This window comes from Myxocyprinus asiaticus, chromosome 8 (genome assembly GCF_019703515.2).
Source record: "Myxocyprinus asiaticus isolate MX2 ecotype Aquarium Trade chromosome 8, UBuf_Myxa_2, whole genome shotgun sequence".
In the NCBI taxonomy this organism is placed as follows: Eukaryota; Metazoa; Chordata; class Actinopteri; order Cypriniformes; family Catostomidae; genus Myxocyprinus; species Myxocyprinus asiaticus.
The window spans coordinates 13,641,123-13,658,404 of NC_059351.1; the positions used below are offsets into that span (position 1 = coordinate 13,641,123).

The window sequence follows — 17,282 nt, forward strand, 5'->3', positions numbered from 1 at the left end:
TAGTACATTTCTAGTGACACCAGTAACTGAAAACTAATGCTGCATTTTAATAATGCTGCATCCAGGCCCCTAGGTGTCAGTATATATATATATATATTATCATGGAAGTCATCTCTGCTAGGGCAGCAAAGTGACAGTTTGAAGATCAGAAGTGTAATTAATTTTAAGATTTAAACATCATAAAATGTTAGTAGGCATATTAAGTTTCACTACTTACACCTTTGAGTTACTTACACCTACTTAAAAATAATTAGAGAATTTAAAATATAAAACAGTCAATTTCCTTTTATTGTTCTATATTCAAAGTTAAGTGACTGCCAGCTAACATGCCATGTTAGAAGGTCCAGGGCTTGTCCAACATTTTCTCCAAAAGTGCTAAATGTCATTTCCATCACACACAGTATAAAATAATTATTTGGAAGTTAATCAATGCAACGATCAAACCTTTGTTGTAGGATATGTGATAAATTATGTAACATAGATGAAACATAGTTAGGAGTTTCATTTTTCAAGATTTTAATGAAGCACTCCAAAGGGCCCCTAAGTGAACAATCATCCATGTATTCCATTAATGTGCTACTAGCTTCTTAAGTGAAGTTGTACTGGAGTGTCAGTTCTTTGACAAGCACATACACAGTGTTTCCCATAACCCACTTGATAACGGTTGAGAGTTATGTAATTTGTGTTACACCAGTTTGTCAAAACAGGGTGTACCTTCAGTATTTTCTAAATGCGGGGGCTTCGGACACAGTGACTGTGGTCAATAATGAGTCAATCTGTTGATCAATCATAAGGGTTCAAATGGGATATGTGAGCAGCGAGGGTCAGTATTCCACACAGAGACACCATGAAGCTCACACACTCTCTCCTCTGCCTGGTTGCAGTCTTGTCATCTGCTTTGGTAAGTGACTTCTCCTACATGCAGTGGGTCTCTAATCACTAATAAACAAAATAAGTAACATAAAGTACCATAGTACCAACATTTGGACATGGTACCATGATAATATCATGCTTTTTATTTATGACATGAGAATACCATTGTTTTTTTTCCAAATATCTTGGAGTGTTGTGTGAATACAAAATGGTAATCATTGAGTACCAAGGTCTATATCAAAGAAAAATTGCACTACTATCTGAAACTATCACTGTACCTTGGTACCCGCACAGTAATTTTTATAAGGGAAAGTGTTTGTAAGTGCAGTAACTGTCGCTAGACGTAAGGCAATTATGAATGATTTCCCCTTTATGCCTTAAAGAAGTAATAGCATATGATATTCAATCCTTAATTAATATTCTCTTTAATTAATTACATGAATAAAGTTTTTTATTTAACTTTTATATTTCATGAAGGTTAATTTCAATGTGAAAATGTTTTCATTAGTGTTATAACATCTTTGTTTCTTTACACTTAACTTCAGCACAATAATTATGCTGTGTAACAACATTTTTTGTTGTTGTTCCTGGGTAGTATGTGTTATTTCCTAATTGCTTATGCCTCAAAAGTATAGAAAATGCCTATTATTCCCCACAAACTTTGCTTTTGTGACCAGAACAGTGATATTTTGAAATGTACCTATTTCCAATGAGAAAACGGGCGAATTTGTTCTTTTCGTTCACAAAAAGTCAGAAAAAAACAACATATGAATCCAAATTAACATGTATTTATACTAAATTAATATTCAAAGCCATGCTGGTCCATAATGGTAACAAGTACCCGCCTCTTCCCCTGGCTCACTCGGTGTACCTCAAAGAGGATTACAACAGCATCAAGACCCTGCAGGACGCCTTGAAGTATGATGAGTACGGCTGGGAGGTCATAGGAGACTTCAAAATGGTAGCATTCCTGATGGGTCTCCAAGGCGGTTTTACCAAGTTTCCCTGCTATCTTTGCCCTTGGGACAGCAGGGACACCAAGGCGCACTACCACAGGTGGGGCTGGCCACAGCGGACCGAGTTCTCTGTGGGGAGGAACAACGTCAAGTGGGAGCCACTGGTGGACCCCTGGAAGGTGCTGATGCCACCACTGCACATCAAATTGGGCCTTATGAAACAATTTGTCAGAGCTCTAGATAAGGAGTCGGCAGCCTTCAAGTACCTTCAAGACTTCTTCTCTAAGCTGTCTGAGGCTGGTCTTTGTCGGACCACAGATAAAGAAGGATTTTGGATTCATATGTTGTTGTTTTTTTCTGACTTTATGTGAACAAAAAGACACAAATTCGCCCATTTTCTCATTGGAAATATGTCAATTTCAAAATATCACTGTCCTGGTCACAAAAGCAAAGTTTGTGGGGAATAATAGCCATTTTCTATACTTTTGAGGCATAAGCAATTAGGAAATAAGACCTACTACCCTGGAACAAAAACTGTGTTACATAGTGTTATTACTATAATTTCACCTCAAGCTCTACTCATGTTTTATGTATTGGTCAGAATATGTTTACACACTTAAAGCATTGGCTTTCCCTTTCTCTTTCTCTCTTAGTCAGAGGATACTGTCGTAGATCCGAGAGGTAGCCGTCCTATTGAGCATGGCTACAAGGCACAAGAGACCTGTAAGACAAAAGAATGGCCTATGTGTACAGATGACGACTGGGTATGCTCTGTCTGTCTGTCTGTCTGTCTGTCTATCTATTTATCTACCTAGAATTAAACAATTACTGTAAATAAATTGTCTAAAGATCGCAAACTCCTTTTAATTTCTTTAGGGAAGCAAATGTCCATCTGGCTGCCGAATTCAAGGCCTCATGGACAAAGCTGACCACGATCTCCTCAAGAAGATCGAGAAGATTCGTCATCTCCTGAACGAGGGAAGGCAGCTGTACACCTCGGCTGATCAAGTGTCCAAAACGACTTACAGTTACCTGAGAGAAAGGCTGACCTCTAATGCAGGTAAGCAATAACTGAAGTATATTTTATATTTCTAAGTTTTGATCATTTTGATTCATGTCAATGGATTAAGTTTATTTTTTAACGTTGAAGTATTTTTAGAAAACAGATGTTATAAACCATCCCCTTTCCGGTTAGGTAATGATAACAGGTATGCATCATTGGCCGAACAGCTGAGACAGAGGATTTCTGAAATAAAGATTAAAATTGACCGTCAACTAAGGTTACTGGAAGCTTTAAAGAGACAGGTCAAGGATCAAGTTGGAGTAATGCAAAAACTTGAGGTGAGCAAAAAAAAAAAAAAAAACAAAGAAACCAAAAAAAAAAATCTCTAATTTGTTTTTAAAGGATTAGTTTACCATGCAAATTCTGTCATCATTTACTCACCATCATGTTGCTGCAAAACCAATATGACTTTCTTTTTTCCACGGGACACAAAAGGAGATGTAAAGCAGAATGACAGCCTAGGTCACCATTCAATCCATTGCATCCTTTTGACTTAAATTCACTGGTTTATGAGAATTTGACATTTGGTAATGAAATTATAAAAACATGCCAACAAAATCAGTTAAAGAAATGTTCTATACAACAGCATTTTTGGCATAATGTTTATAAAAACAGAAGGTCATAAACTGTTTGATTTTTTTTAAAGAATTATTTAGGCACAGTTACAATAAGAAATGTGAATCTGTGTATTTGTTAAAGCACTTACATAAATTATTCAGTAAAAAAAATATTATCCATTTAATTTCCAAATAATTTTTTTTTAGGTCTTCTAAAGAATAATGTTTTTTATATGTAAGTGAAGAACTCTGCAGTGAATTCTTTGAATATTATTATTCTTGGCACAGGTCGACATTGACATCAAGCTGCGTGCCTGCAAGGGCTCTTGCGCCAGCTACAGGGAGTTCACAGTGGACAGGGAAAGCTATGTGGCACTGGACAAGCAATTAGACAATCTGAATGCTCTGCCTGTGCAGAGCGTGGAAACTGTCAGTGCCCTGGGAGTCATGAAGAGCAGGCCATTAAAGGACGTAGTGTTGCCCTCCATTTTCAAAAGTGGACCAGGCACTGGCACTGCCGAGCAAAAGCAGCTGCTCTTTGGAGACGTGGGTCAAATTCAGCTTTCTCTGGAAGCCGAAGGTTCCACTGCAGAATCTGCAGCCACCGTTAGCAAGTTCCCCACAGGTACGGACTCACATTCCCCTTATACATCCCATTCTTCCCCCTCCAAGTCAGATCTCCAGTGCACCAAGTCGGAGCGCAAGGTGGTAACACACACCAAAACTGGCCCTGTCGAGCACTTTGAGGTAATAAATGTTGGACCTGGCTGTGAAATTGTAGGAAAGCAAGGAATTTCAGATCAAGATGGCAAGTCTATCACTACTCTCAGTCACGGCACAGACGATCTAGGTGGCTTTGGGGGAGACTTCTTCAAAGGGCTTAGCACCAATACCCAAAAGTTATCCTCATCTTCTTCCTCACCTTCTACCTCAATCTCTACCTCAAAAACAAGTGGAAGCAAAGATGGAAGCAAAGGTTTCTCAAAGACCACCTTCTCTGTTGACCCATTTTTTGGGGAGGACCTCGGGGCATTCATGCGCGGTGATGTGGAAGAAGATTTTCCCGACATCCATGCACGAAGTGTGAAATCACATGACGATCGCAAGGCTGGTGTTGTTGCTGGAGGTACACTCAAGTCAAACTGTAAACTCAGAAAGCATAAACTTTGTGAACCATTAAAGTTAATTTTTTTGATAATACTAAGTTTATACTTTATACTAAGTTAATAAGAGTTTGCTTTAGAGCTTCTTGGAAATGTGGTGTCATGGACTAAACTAAGTCATGTATTTTTAACATGTAATGTTAAATTGTATTCAAATGCTCATAATATATTCAGAAAAAGTTGTAAACGATGTTGAAGAACTTCAAAATAAAAAATAAAAATAGTTAAAAAAGGGCTAATACATACTGCAACAACAAATGCCAACAAACACCAAAGCTGTGTCCCAAATGATGCACTATACACGATGTACTTATTAGAGCCCGATCGATATGGGATTTTTTAGACCGATACCGATTTTAGAGGGGGAAAATTCACAGATAATATCGGCCAACTGATAAATTGGTCAAGCACTAGTACTTATGCATTATGAACTCAGCCAACTACCGGATGAATTTTGTAGTATCGTTTCAAATGGAACACAAGCGAAAAACACGGAAGCATTAGCCAATTTTCTGCTAATGGAAGTTACATTTAGATGCCTGCGATGTGTTGCCGCTAGCTTTAGCGGATTAGCCAACCTAAGTGCAACACTTATAACTTAAAAACATACATATTCACACAGCGTAAGGTTAAGCATAAAACTCATAATTTGCAAGGTGGTCTTTACATATCCTTTGATAGTTGCCACATTTACCATTAAGTACAATTGTTTTGTCAGGTCAGTATTGCGGCCAGCTAACCCGTCCTCTTCCTTAATGTAGGGCAAGCCGTGACCGCTGAGCGCATGAAGTGTCAAGCATTGTTCTGCTCAGTTTTTATGGTTGAAGAAGTACGTCAGCTAGGTACTCATAGAACTTATCTTTTCGTCGCATTTTCAGTGAGAACACACAACTTACACTGCAAAATGGCATAGTATAGTGCAGAAATATACGATTCGGGACTGAGCTCAGTATTTAAAACACACTATAGGTGGCTATTGGATTTAGTTCGAACAACATGAGGGACAGTAAAAGATGGTAGAATTTTATTTTTAGGGGGAAAAACATGCTTGCTAGCATTTGTTGGGGCAGTGTGAATTAGCCTTTAGTGAAAAGAGAACAATAATTTTGATCTCTATGACAAATTTTCAATGTGGCTTTGCTCTAATAGGCAGGTGTGTAATCTTCTTTCAGATTGCGTTGAAATCCTGCAGAAGCATGTGAACGGCGGTCAGAGTGGGCTGTTCAAAATAAAGCCGGCTGGATCGGAGGAGGAAGTAGAGGTTTACTGTGACCAGGCCACAGGGTTGGGGGGCTGGGCTCTGGTTCAGCAGAGGGAGGATGGGTCTGTTAACTTCAATCGCACATGGAAGGAGTATCAGGCTGGTTTTGGCCAGATAAACCAGAAGGGTAAGGGAGAGGTCTGGATCGGGAACAAGTTCTTACACATTCTCACCTCTCAGTATGACAGTCTTCTGAGGGTGGAGCTACAAGACTGGGAAGGAAAGGAGGTCTATGCCGAGTACAATATTAAAGTTGGATCAGAAGAAGAGGGATTTGCGCTGACTGTGTCGGATTACGTGGGGGACGCAGGTGATGCTTTGGTGAAGGGACAGCCTAATCTGAGAACCTTTCTTTCACATGCTGGTATGAAGTTTAGCACCTTTGACAGGGACAGTGATAAGTGGGAGGAGAACTGTGCAGAGATGTATGGTGGAGGGTGGTGGTACAATAACTGCCAGTCAGCCAACCTCAATGGGATGTATTATAAAGGAGGCAAGTATGATGCTGGCACCAAAGTCCCATATGAAATCGAGAATGGAGTTGTGTGGCTTCCCTTCAAACCAGCTGATTACTCCCTCAAAGAAGTGAGAATGAAGATCAGACCTGTCTAAACCTTTAAAGAGGTAGTAAACAGTAGTTAATGGAGAATATGTATAGATGCACAGTGTTTTGACGTTTCATTCATCATATCGTATCATTCTTTATGATGATGCAAATCTATAATGTTGCCATGTAAATTTCACACAGCAAACGTACCTCATGTTTTCAATAAAAATGTGTTCATTTTAAAGTTAGGGATCTGTCTCTTTATTTCAAAATATCTGCTTAATATCATAATATCAGAGTATTCATATCAAAATATCATAGTAATTTCTGCATACAAGCCTCAATTTGGCAGCTGTAAACAGTTGACTACAAAACACAATACACAACAAAATGGTTTAAAATGTGTTCATTTTGGTATTGCAATATTTTTTCTTTAACTATTCAATAAATACAACATATTTATTCTGCCATGATATCCTACATTTCAATTTACCATCCCGACCACAGAAAAAATATATTCATGACAAAAAAGTCAATTACCATCCTTCAATATACACTACTGGTCAAAAGTTTTGAAACACTTACTCATTCTTTATTATAATTTTTTTTCCCTTCACATTTTAGAATAATATTAAAGTCATTAAAACTATGGAATAACATAAATGGAACTATGGGAATTATGTTGTGACTAAACAAAATCTCAAATAAATAAAAAATGTGTTATATTTTAGCATCTTCAAAGTAGTCACCCTTTGCCTAGAATTTGCAGACATGTACTCTTGACATTTTCTCAACCAGCTTCTTGAGGTATCACCCTGGGATGCTTTTTAAACAGTATTGAAGGAGTTCCCATCTATGTTGGGCACTTATTGGCTGCTTTTCTTTATTATTTGGTCCAAGTCATCAATTTCAAAAACTTTTTTAATTTTTTTATTACATTTTAGTTTTATAATTAAATAAATTAATATGGTGGCACAATTATATTTTTGTCTACAAAACTAATTTCAAACATTTAAGCATATGCCTTCAGATCAAAAGATTTTTAAGATCATGAGAAACATTTCAGTCAAGTGTTTCAAAACTTTTGACCGGTAGTGTATGTTCAATATATATTCACACTTCACAATTATGGCTTGTCTCTAACTTTATATTTTATTATTTTAATAATGTTAGGACAAACAAAGAGCTCACAACTACATTTAATGATGTAATTTCTCCTTTATATGAATGCCATTTTCAAAAGCATCATTCACCCAACTAGAGTCATAAACATTAAAGTTTAATGCAGTTTTGTTTGGTTTGTTGCAGTGTGTAAGGCCTTGCAATCAGATCTCAAACAACATAATCGTTATGGTTACAGTAGACGATTTGGACAGTGTCCAGCACGGCAAGCATACAGTATCTTTTATGCTCTGATGATGAGATGGTGAGTTTAAAATGGTTTTCGTTATTTTTGAAAATCATCTCGCCTCTAATCAACGAAAACTATAACTCGCAAAATACATTTAAATAAATTATAAATATTATTTAAAAAATATAAATTATATAATTTATAACACTTATATACTATAAACTTTAAATACTACTACTAATAATAATAATAATAGTTACAATAACAATTATAATAATACATTTTATATGTAAACTCTATAATTCTATATAAAAGTTATAGAATATACAGTATACGTGTCACGGATTCACCAGGCTCTCTCGCCACACATACACAGACTTCCCTTTCTCCCAATTACAAATCACCTGCACCTGTCTCTCATCACCACACTAATCAGCTCCCTACATAAACCACACTCACTTGTCAGCCGATGTCTGGTCTCCCATGGAATACAGACTCACTTACCTACTACTTCCCTGTTCTCCAGCGAAGTCTTCAAAGTTCCTCTCCAATGTTTCCTACAATCTGTTTCCCGTTTGTCCTTGTGTCCCCATCTGATGTTTGTGAGTGTGGCTCATCAAGGACTCTCACTTCCTATGTGAATAAAGACTGTTATCAGTGTACTGCTCATCATTTACTGTTCAACATCTTCTGATTGATACTCACCAGTTTACTTAAACTTGTGTTTAATAAATACCTGCCTTCGGGTTCAAACATCATCTTCGAGTCTGGGTTTCCGTTACAATACAATAATATAAATTACATGAAAATACATTATTAATTGCATTCCATAATCTCTGGAATCAGTTAACATCTTTTGTGTCTTGGACATTTCTTTATATATGTGTGTGTGTGTGTTTGTGTGTTTTTTTATTTTTTATTATTATTATAATTTTTTTACAGGGGGATAAATGTCCATCTGGGTAGGACTGGAGGGCCTTATTGATACAGCAGAGAAAGACATTCAGGAACGTCTGAGAAAAATGTGTGAAATGATTCAACATAATCAGGACATCACATCATCTGCAATGTATGGTCTGGAATCAGATCAATGAAATTTGATGAACTGAGGTAAGGAATGTCTTTATCCTTAATTTAAATGCTCTTTTTGTGTTTGAACTTTTATTTAGGGAGGTAAATTTGGTAATTCAGGTTCACATAATCAATATATATGGATAAATGTTCTGCAAAATGGCCTAAGTCAGGGATTTCAGTGTTTGCTTAAAGTTGAAATGTAACTTTTGGCCTGATTCAATCTTGTTTGTGTTTAATTTTTTGAGTTCAGGTGGACATTGACATCATCATCCCTGTATGTAGAGGATCATGCAAGCAAACCTTTGACCATGTCATTGATAATGAAGGCTTCAAAGCTATGGAGAACAAAATAGCAGAGTTTAGCATTATCTCCAAGAGGCAAAAAGTCATTCTCCAAAAACAAAAAAACAGTCTGTTGATCAGCCCAGTGTACCACCCACTTACTGAAAAATCCACATTGTCCGCAGTGAGCTTCTTACAATATTTGAAGACACTGAGCAGCATCAGGTGGTTCTGGATGAATTACTAGAAGATATTTAGTCATATCTATGTTTAGATCTGTGGGTTGGGGTTAGTTGACACTGTATATGTTTTTAGGATGTTTGGGAAGTAACAAGGTCTGCACCTAATTTTTTGTGACTTGGTTATCTATTTTGTACATGTATTTATTCAGTAGAACTCTATGCCATCTGTCAATAGCATGTTTACGTTTTTTTGTTTTTTTTTGTTCTTCTTTTAATGTTATACATTATGGTGTATAACATAACGCTACCTACCCTAGCAACCGGGCCAACTGGTTGCTTAGGAAGCCTGACTGAAGTCACTCAGCACGCCCTGGATTCAAACTGGATTGCAACTCCAGGTGTGATAGTCAGCATCTTTACTTGCTGAGCTACCTAGGCCCCCGTGTCCGGTGTTCTGAAATATTCCGTTTCTAACATTTTCGGTTGCACTGGGTGGAGTATACATGAATATTCACAAGTTTCCTGTTTCGTGTGAAAATATTAGTGCTGCTTCTTTGATTACAATTTATCTAAACTATGTTTTCAGGAAAGGCAATTACGTTTCAGCATCAAATGCAGTTAAGCATAAATTATGTCTGTTCATCTATTCACAACTATTTATAGAATGTGTTTTGTGTTCAGAATGAATACAGCCATTGATTTGCTCAGGTATCATTAGCAAACCGCTCCAAGTAAATAACAACCTACAGCCTTTAAGTATTTCTGTTATATTCTTCTGTTTTCCCTTGTGAAGCTTTAAAACTGTGTTGTTGGATAGTTTGTCATAAATGAATCTGTGGTGGCATAATAAAGTTTATTTTGTGATTGTTCTGTGCCATTCCTTTATCTCTTGTTCATTTGGTAAATAACAAACAGAAATGATGCGTTTATTATTATTATTTTCATGGCTTTCAGAAGTGGTAAATTTTCAAAACTCTTCATACAAAATTCTAAATTGATCGCACTTCATCACACAGCAAGTCATTCTTTCAATACCTGCTCTTATGCTTTCATTATGGTTTTCTTTCCACATAATCATTGTTTCAAAACACAAGATTATTGTAACGTAATGAGAACATTTGGTTTAATAACGAAAACACAGTATGATCTTTTTTCAATTTAGTACTTTAAACAATCAGGTAAAGGTGCACTCAGGTATTCCTGAGAAACACTGTTGATATTCGAACTCAACTGCCAAAACAAACACACCCCTCCATTCAGTGCTCCTTTGGAAGCTCCGCCCCCCAAATTCATGCATGCTGAAAATCTTCGCCAATGTTGACACGGCTCCTTGCCCTCGACTTATAATCCTTCTTTTTTAGTTTATATTGGTCTGACCTTTTTCTCTTGGTCTGGTACTCAGCCATTTGTCCTCTTTGAAGTTTAGAAAGTTCGCATCAGCCAGATTTGCCTTCGCTCTTCTAATGAATTACCCTCTGGCTTTGCCCCCACCCCCCATCCTGTGTAGGCACCAGAACCACCCCCTGTTGCTGATTAGCTGGAGTAGTGTTGTGTGGATAGGTCCGATCCACTTAGTTTTTGTCCCATTTACAGAGCCAGGGCTGTGTACAAATACTAGATTTTTTTCAGCCCACCCACAGAACGGACAGCTAGCAGACTGTGAGGAGATATTTGCAGAATTTGACAGAGAGTGTATTGGATTAGAATTACTGAGTGCACCTTTAATTCAATAGCAAACAATGCAAGATACATGTTCAAATCACCCTTGGTGCTGAATAAAAGAAGTTACTCTACTATAATATACACAGGCATCACAATGGGCATTACAGTTACATTATGTATCCAAATTGACAAAATTCATGTTTGAAAATATTTATCCAACATATGATCAAAGAACACATCAAAAGTCATTCATGCAAATATGCTGTATATATTTATATATATTACATATAATTTAAAGTATTTTTACAACAATACTGTGGTTGCATTGTGAAATAATAGAAATTCAAACTTATAAAATTTGAAATATTGTCAAATAGTAAGGCCTCTGTTACTGTAACCACAAGGTCAACGATGGCCAAAATCTCATTCGCAAACCGTGCGGCGTGCTCGACGTCCTATGGGAAAATTGGGAGGAGGGACTTTCAAACAGCAAAAACGAAATTCAATATGTTCTTGACCAGAGAGCAAAACTCCACACGCTGTGGCAGTTATCAAAGGAGAATTTGCTCCAGGCTCAAGCATGTCAAAGCCGGTGTTGTGCCCAAGGGCATAGATTTGGCTTGAATATTGGGGGGGGAGGGGGTGTTACCTGCCCCCATCCCCTCTGGAATCTACGGCCCTGGTTGCGCCTATATTCCAACTGCCTGGAGTTACCCCCTTTCGCGTGCACGTGCCTAGTAACACTGTGTTTCCTCTACATGGCAGTAAAAACTCAGAAAGTTCGTTCAAAGGCTTCACCTTGTTCAGTTGAGTGGGCAAATCACGTTATTTTACCTTTAGATGGCACCACAGACTCAGAAATGAAAGTCAATGGCTGTCAAACCTCATTTCAAACTTCTTTGCTAAATGTGCGTTTGGCCACAGTGGTGTTTCAACACAACTCATACCATTTCACACCTTGATGGGTAATTTGAGGTCATTTTCTTGGTTTTCTTGAAAGTAAAATCAGTATGAGTAGAATTTTACACTACAGTGTCAGCTGCTCACGAAATAATTACAAATGTAAAAAACTATTTTCTTTGTCATTATTACACGCTACTGACTCATGCAATGAAACGATATTGTACAAATTCACAAATTTGTGTGTTTAACATGCATGATTATTTTTTGTATTAGTATTTTATTTCATAAACCTGTTAGTTTTAAATCAACACTGACAGAAAAAAAAACATTGTCATATGCAGTCATTTTCAGCACCTATCTAGATTCTAACTCCCTCATTCTTCTGCCTGGATGCTCAGATAGTCATAAAAATAGGTTTGGTGGATTGATTAATGCAACACTATATGTCCCATAAAGCATTTGTTTGTACTGAAATAGACAGTCTTATTATTCAGGGGGTTAATAACTGGGAAGAGTCATTTTTACCCACCTGCCTGGATTCTACCTCCATCATTCTTCTGGCTGGATGCTCAGATTGTAATAAAAATAGGTTTAGTGGATTAATAAATGCAACACTGTATGTCCTATTGAGCATTTGACTATTTTAACATAAACAGTCTTATTATTCAGGGGATAATAACTGGGTGGAGTCAATTTTACCCAACTGCCTAGATTCTACCTCCCTCAGTCATCTTGCTTGATGCCCAGATAGTCATAAAAATAGGTTTGGTTGATTAATAAGTGCAACACTGTATTTCCTATTGAGCATTTGACTATTTTGACATAAATAGCCTCATTATTCAGGGGGAAATAACTGGGCAGGGTAATTTTAACCTACCTGCCTGGATTCTACATCCCTCATTCTTCTGTCTAGGTGCTCAAACAGTCTTCAAAATGGATTTGGTGGACTGACACAAGCAACACTGTATTACCTATTGAGCATTTGACTCTTTTGACATAAATAGTCTCATTATTCAGGGGGTAATAACTGGGTTAGGTCTTATTGTCTTCCTCCCTCATTCTTCTGGCTGAATGCTCAGATAGGTTAAATAGGTTTGGTACATTAACACAAGCAACACTACATGTCCCATGCTGCATTTGATTCTTTTGACATAGACAGTCTTATTATTCCGTAAGCTAACAATTGGGCGGAGTCATATTTTCCTAGCTGCCTGGATTCTACCTCACTCATTCGTCTGTCTATGTGCTTAAATAGTTTTCAAAATGGGTTAATTCTTGTTATTGTGTTGCCAGGTTATGGTAGCCAGTAGCCACAATTGTTTACATTATCATAAACTTTTAACGTTTGTGTGAGCCTTTGCAGTTTGTCTTCATAGACTGCAAGAGCGATAACTCAATCTATGACTTTGTGTAGAGGAGGTCCATTAGAGAGGTCAAATAGGTTGTAATAGTCCCTCACAAAGAAGTGTTGTCTAGAACATTTATCATGGTAAACACATTCAAATCTAAAATCACAGATAGTCATTCTGAATAATACAGAAATGTTTTCTCACCAGTGCATACTCAACCAAACATCTACCAAAATCACACAATCACAATTCATCATTGTCTCAAATATATAAAAGGCACACAATTTTTCAACTATTACAATTTTTAATGATTTAAAAAGGTCTTGGTTACTGTCGTAACCCCCGTTTCCTGATGGAGGGAACGAGATGTTGTGTCGATGCAGTGACACTAGGGGCAATCTTGGGAGCCCCAAACACTTCTGATGTTTTAGAAAAGGCCAAAGAATATTGGTGAGAGGAATTTGCATGCCACTCCCCCAGACATACGGGTATAAAAGGAGCTGGTGTGCAACCACTCATTCAGGTTTGTGCTGAGGAGCCAAGACAGAGTCCCGGCCATTACAGCGGGTAGTTCAGTGTTGTGGCAGGAGGGATGCAAAGTCTCGTTCCCTTCATTCATGTAGTGACACTAGGGGTCCCTATACGAAATGCCACAACCAGTTGAACTGTGTAACGTAGATCGGCGGTTAAGGTGCAGGCAGGCCACTGTGTGCCAAGTAACAAGTGCACCGGCCCCACCATAACCTTCCCAATGCCCCGTGCATGTCGTATGGACCCTCACCCCCCGAAAGCATAAAAGGGGGGGTCAGACGTGCCCACAATGGGAACAGGCCACACCAGCTGGTTCGGCCTTTTCTTTCTTCTACCGGAGAAAGAACTCGCCTGATTCCAGCTGGGGCCAAACGTATTCGCACCAGGGTAGGTGTCCTTGGAAAAGACCACACCCTGCCAGAAGGGGAGGTAATTGTGTGGAAATACGTCACATGGCCTTTCTGATTCTTTATCGGCAGTATCGCATGTGGAGGAAGTCCCCGTGGTAGGTCCTACCTGGAGGGGACGGAGCTCTATAAACACGGCAACTGGTGGCAGAGGGGACTCTGCCCAAGGGGAGACATGGGTCTACCATCAGGGAGACCATACCGTGGAAGATTACGTCATATGGGGTTACTGACAAGGAACCAATGCATATGGGGCACCTATCCCAGTACAGGGGCTGAACTGAACAGGGAATACAGATATAATTACTGGGCCTGGCGTCGAATTCCTCCGACGAATTTGCTTGCTGCAGGTGCTGAGGGAGGAATCCAAGGTTCACCGATCCCGGGAACTCACATGGATGAAAGAGCACCCGTCTTCCCCTCGAAAGGCCAGCTGCCTGCATCCTTACCTGTTTGTACCTACCAACACACGGAACGAAACTGGCTCAACCCGGAGATTATAAAATCTCACAAAAGTATTGGGTGTTGCCCAGCCCGCTGCTCTACAGATGTCTGTTAGAGAAGTACCACTGTCCAAGGCCCAGGAGGAGGCTACACTCCTGGTAGAGTGCGCTCGTAGTCCCAAAGGGGACGGCACACCCTGGGCCTGGTATGCCAATGCGATGGCATCCACAATCCAGTGGGCAATCCTCTGTTTGGAGACAGCGTTCCCCTTCTGCTGTCCCTCGAAACAGACAAAAGCGTATAAAGCTCTCTGTGCGGTCCAAATAGATACAAAAAGCGCGTTCTGGACACAGCAATGACAAGGCTGGGTCTGCCTCCTCCCAGGGCAGCGCTTGCAGGTTCACGACCTGATCCACTGCATTGTGGTGTGCCGCTATAGTGGCTACATACACCTTCAAGGTGGAGGGGGACAGCCACCCCTCCAACCTCTCCTGCAGGAAGGAAAGCACTGACCCGACTGCACAACTCTGTGGGTCTTCGCCTCGGGAAGAACACCAATTCACGAATAGGCGTACAGTCGCCTGGCCAAAGGCATCGAGTGTATGACCCAGAGAGTGAATAAAGCGCTCTTTTTTTTGAAAATGTGGGTACCGCAGCCCCTCGGGCATGCGGCGAACTCAACAAAAAAGGAAACCAAGGATTCTCCCTCTGGCCCTCCACCGGGGGATGGAGTGGTCTGTCTACCACCTCCACATGTGGCACGAGTCTTCTCACCTCCGGGTCATCCATCTCAGGGGCACTTAGAAGCCTTCCTAGGTTTCCTGGTCGCAGACCGTGAGACGGAGGTATCAACTTCGGTCGCCGCAGCAACGGGCATTGAACCATGCCAGGGCAAGATGTGCTGAATGGCCTCGGTCTGCTGCGTTACCATCGAAAACTGCTGTGCGAAGTCTTGACGGTGTCGCCGAAAAGGCCAGCCTGGGAAATGGGAGTGTCAAGGAAGCAAACCTTCTCGGCATCCCTCATCTCAACCAGGTTGTGCCAAAGGTGGCGCTCTTGGACCACCAATATGGACATCGCCTGCCCGAGAGCCCGCGCTGTGACCTTCGTCGCCCGTAGGGCGAGGTCGGTCGCCGAGCGCAGCTCCTGCATTACTCCCGGGTCATGACCACCCTCATGCAGCTCTTTCAATGCCTTGGCCTGGTGGACCTGCAGGAGGGCCATGGCATGCAGAGCGGAGGTGGCCCACCCCGCGGTACTGTAAGCCTTCGCCGTCAGAGACGACGTAGTCTTACAGGCCTTGGATGGGAGCCTAGGATGGTTCCGCCAGGGTGCGGCACTCTGCGGGCAAAAGTGCACCACAATTGCCTGTTCCATCTGGGGAATGTCCGTGTAGCCCCCGTCGAGGGTGGTGAGAGCAGCAGAACTCAAAAGCCTGGTCCAGGCAGTGAAAGGTGCCCGCCATGTCTTTGCAAGTTCTTCTTGCACCTCCGGGAAGAAAGGCACCGGGGCGGAGCACGGCCGTGAGCAGCACTCTGACCCCAGGAACCAGTCATCAAGCCGTGAGGGTTCAGGGCAGGGTGGAGGGTGGAGGGTTCCACTCTAGCCCGACGCACGCGGCAGCCTGCATGGCCATCAGCTCAGCGTCAGCCTCAGACTGGGCGGCCACACCCGAAGGCGGAAGCCCAGCTGAGTCCTCCGAATCAGACTGAAGCAGCCTACTCTCCGACGCTGCTATCAAGATCTCATCCTCCTCCTGTGCGCTGAATGAGAGGTCGAACTCGCTCTGAGGCGGGCCACCTGACTCATCCCGGAATTCAACTGAGGTGTACGAGTGTGCTGGGGAATGGGAGGTCCGTAGGGATTCACCCAGCGGAGTTACTTCCATTTCCTTCTGAGGAAGGAAAGCCGTGATCGCAACGTGGCCATAGTCATGTTCTCGCAATGCGGACATGAACCATCCACGAACGCTGTCTCAGCGTGTCTGGAGCCCAGACACGTAAGGCAGTGATCATGACCATCAGAAGCGGAGAGATAACGACCGCAACCAGGAATTGCACATAATCGGAAAGGCGTCTTTAAAAAGACGCTTTTCGTCAGTGTCCACTCTTTTAGGGAATATACACTCTTTTTAAGGAGAAATATACTCTTTTAGCGTTCAACACGTGCTGCCGAAGTGCCCAGGGGCGTTCTCCGCATTTATCTGTGCGAGAGGGGGAGAAACCGCTGTGATGTGCCGTAAAATCCAGTAGCCGCGGAGATCGCTTTTTGCTTTCTCTTGCAGAGGTGAATGGATTGGCAGTGAAATACATCAACACCGCTCAGCACCAGCTCCTTTTATACCCGTATGTCCGGGGGAGTGGAATGCAAATTCCACTCGCCAATATTCTTTGTTCCGCAGGTGTGATATTTGGATGTATCGATCCTGTGCAGGTGTTGTTACATGTGGTCTGCCACTGCGGGACGATCAACTGTCCTTCTTGTCTCCCTGTAGCGCTATCTTAGGCGTCTCACAGTACAGACATTGCAATTTATTGCCCTGGCCACATCTGCAGTCCTCATGCCTCCATGCAGCATGCTTAAGGCATGTTCATGCAGATGAGCAGGGACCCTGGGCATCTTTCTTTTGTTGTTTTTCAGAGTCAGTAGAAAGGTCTCTTTAGTGTCCTAAGTTTTT

General features: G+C 40.9%; 1 protein-coding gene across 1 annotated transcript; it reads left to right on the forward strand.

The window, feature by feature from the left end:
• The first annotated feature begins 758 nt into the window (after positions 1-758).
• Positions 759-6,664, forward strand: LOC127445231 (fibrinogen alpha chain-like). Its single transcript, XM_051705130.1, has 6 exons — positions 759-901; positions 2,483-2,593; positions 2,706-2,889; positions 3,025-3,170; positions 3,738-4,575; positions 5,785-6,664. Exons 1-6 carry the CDS (start codon positions 848-850, stop codon positions 6,483-6,485), a joined length of 2,034 nt encoding a protein of 677 aa, XP_051561090.1. The 5' UTR covers positions 759-847; the 3' UTR covers positions 6,486-6,664.
• The last annotated feature ends 10,618 nt before the right edge of the window (positions 6,665-17,282 follow it).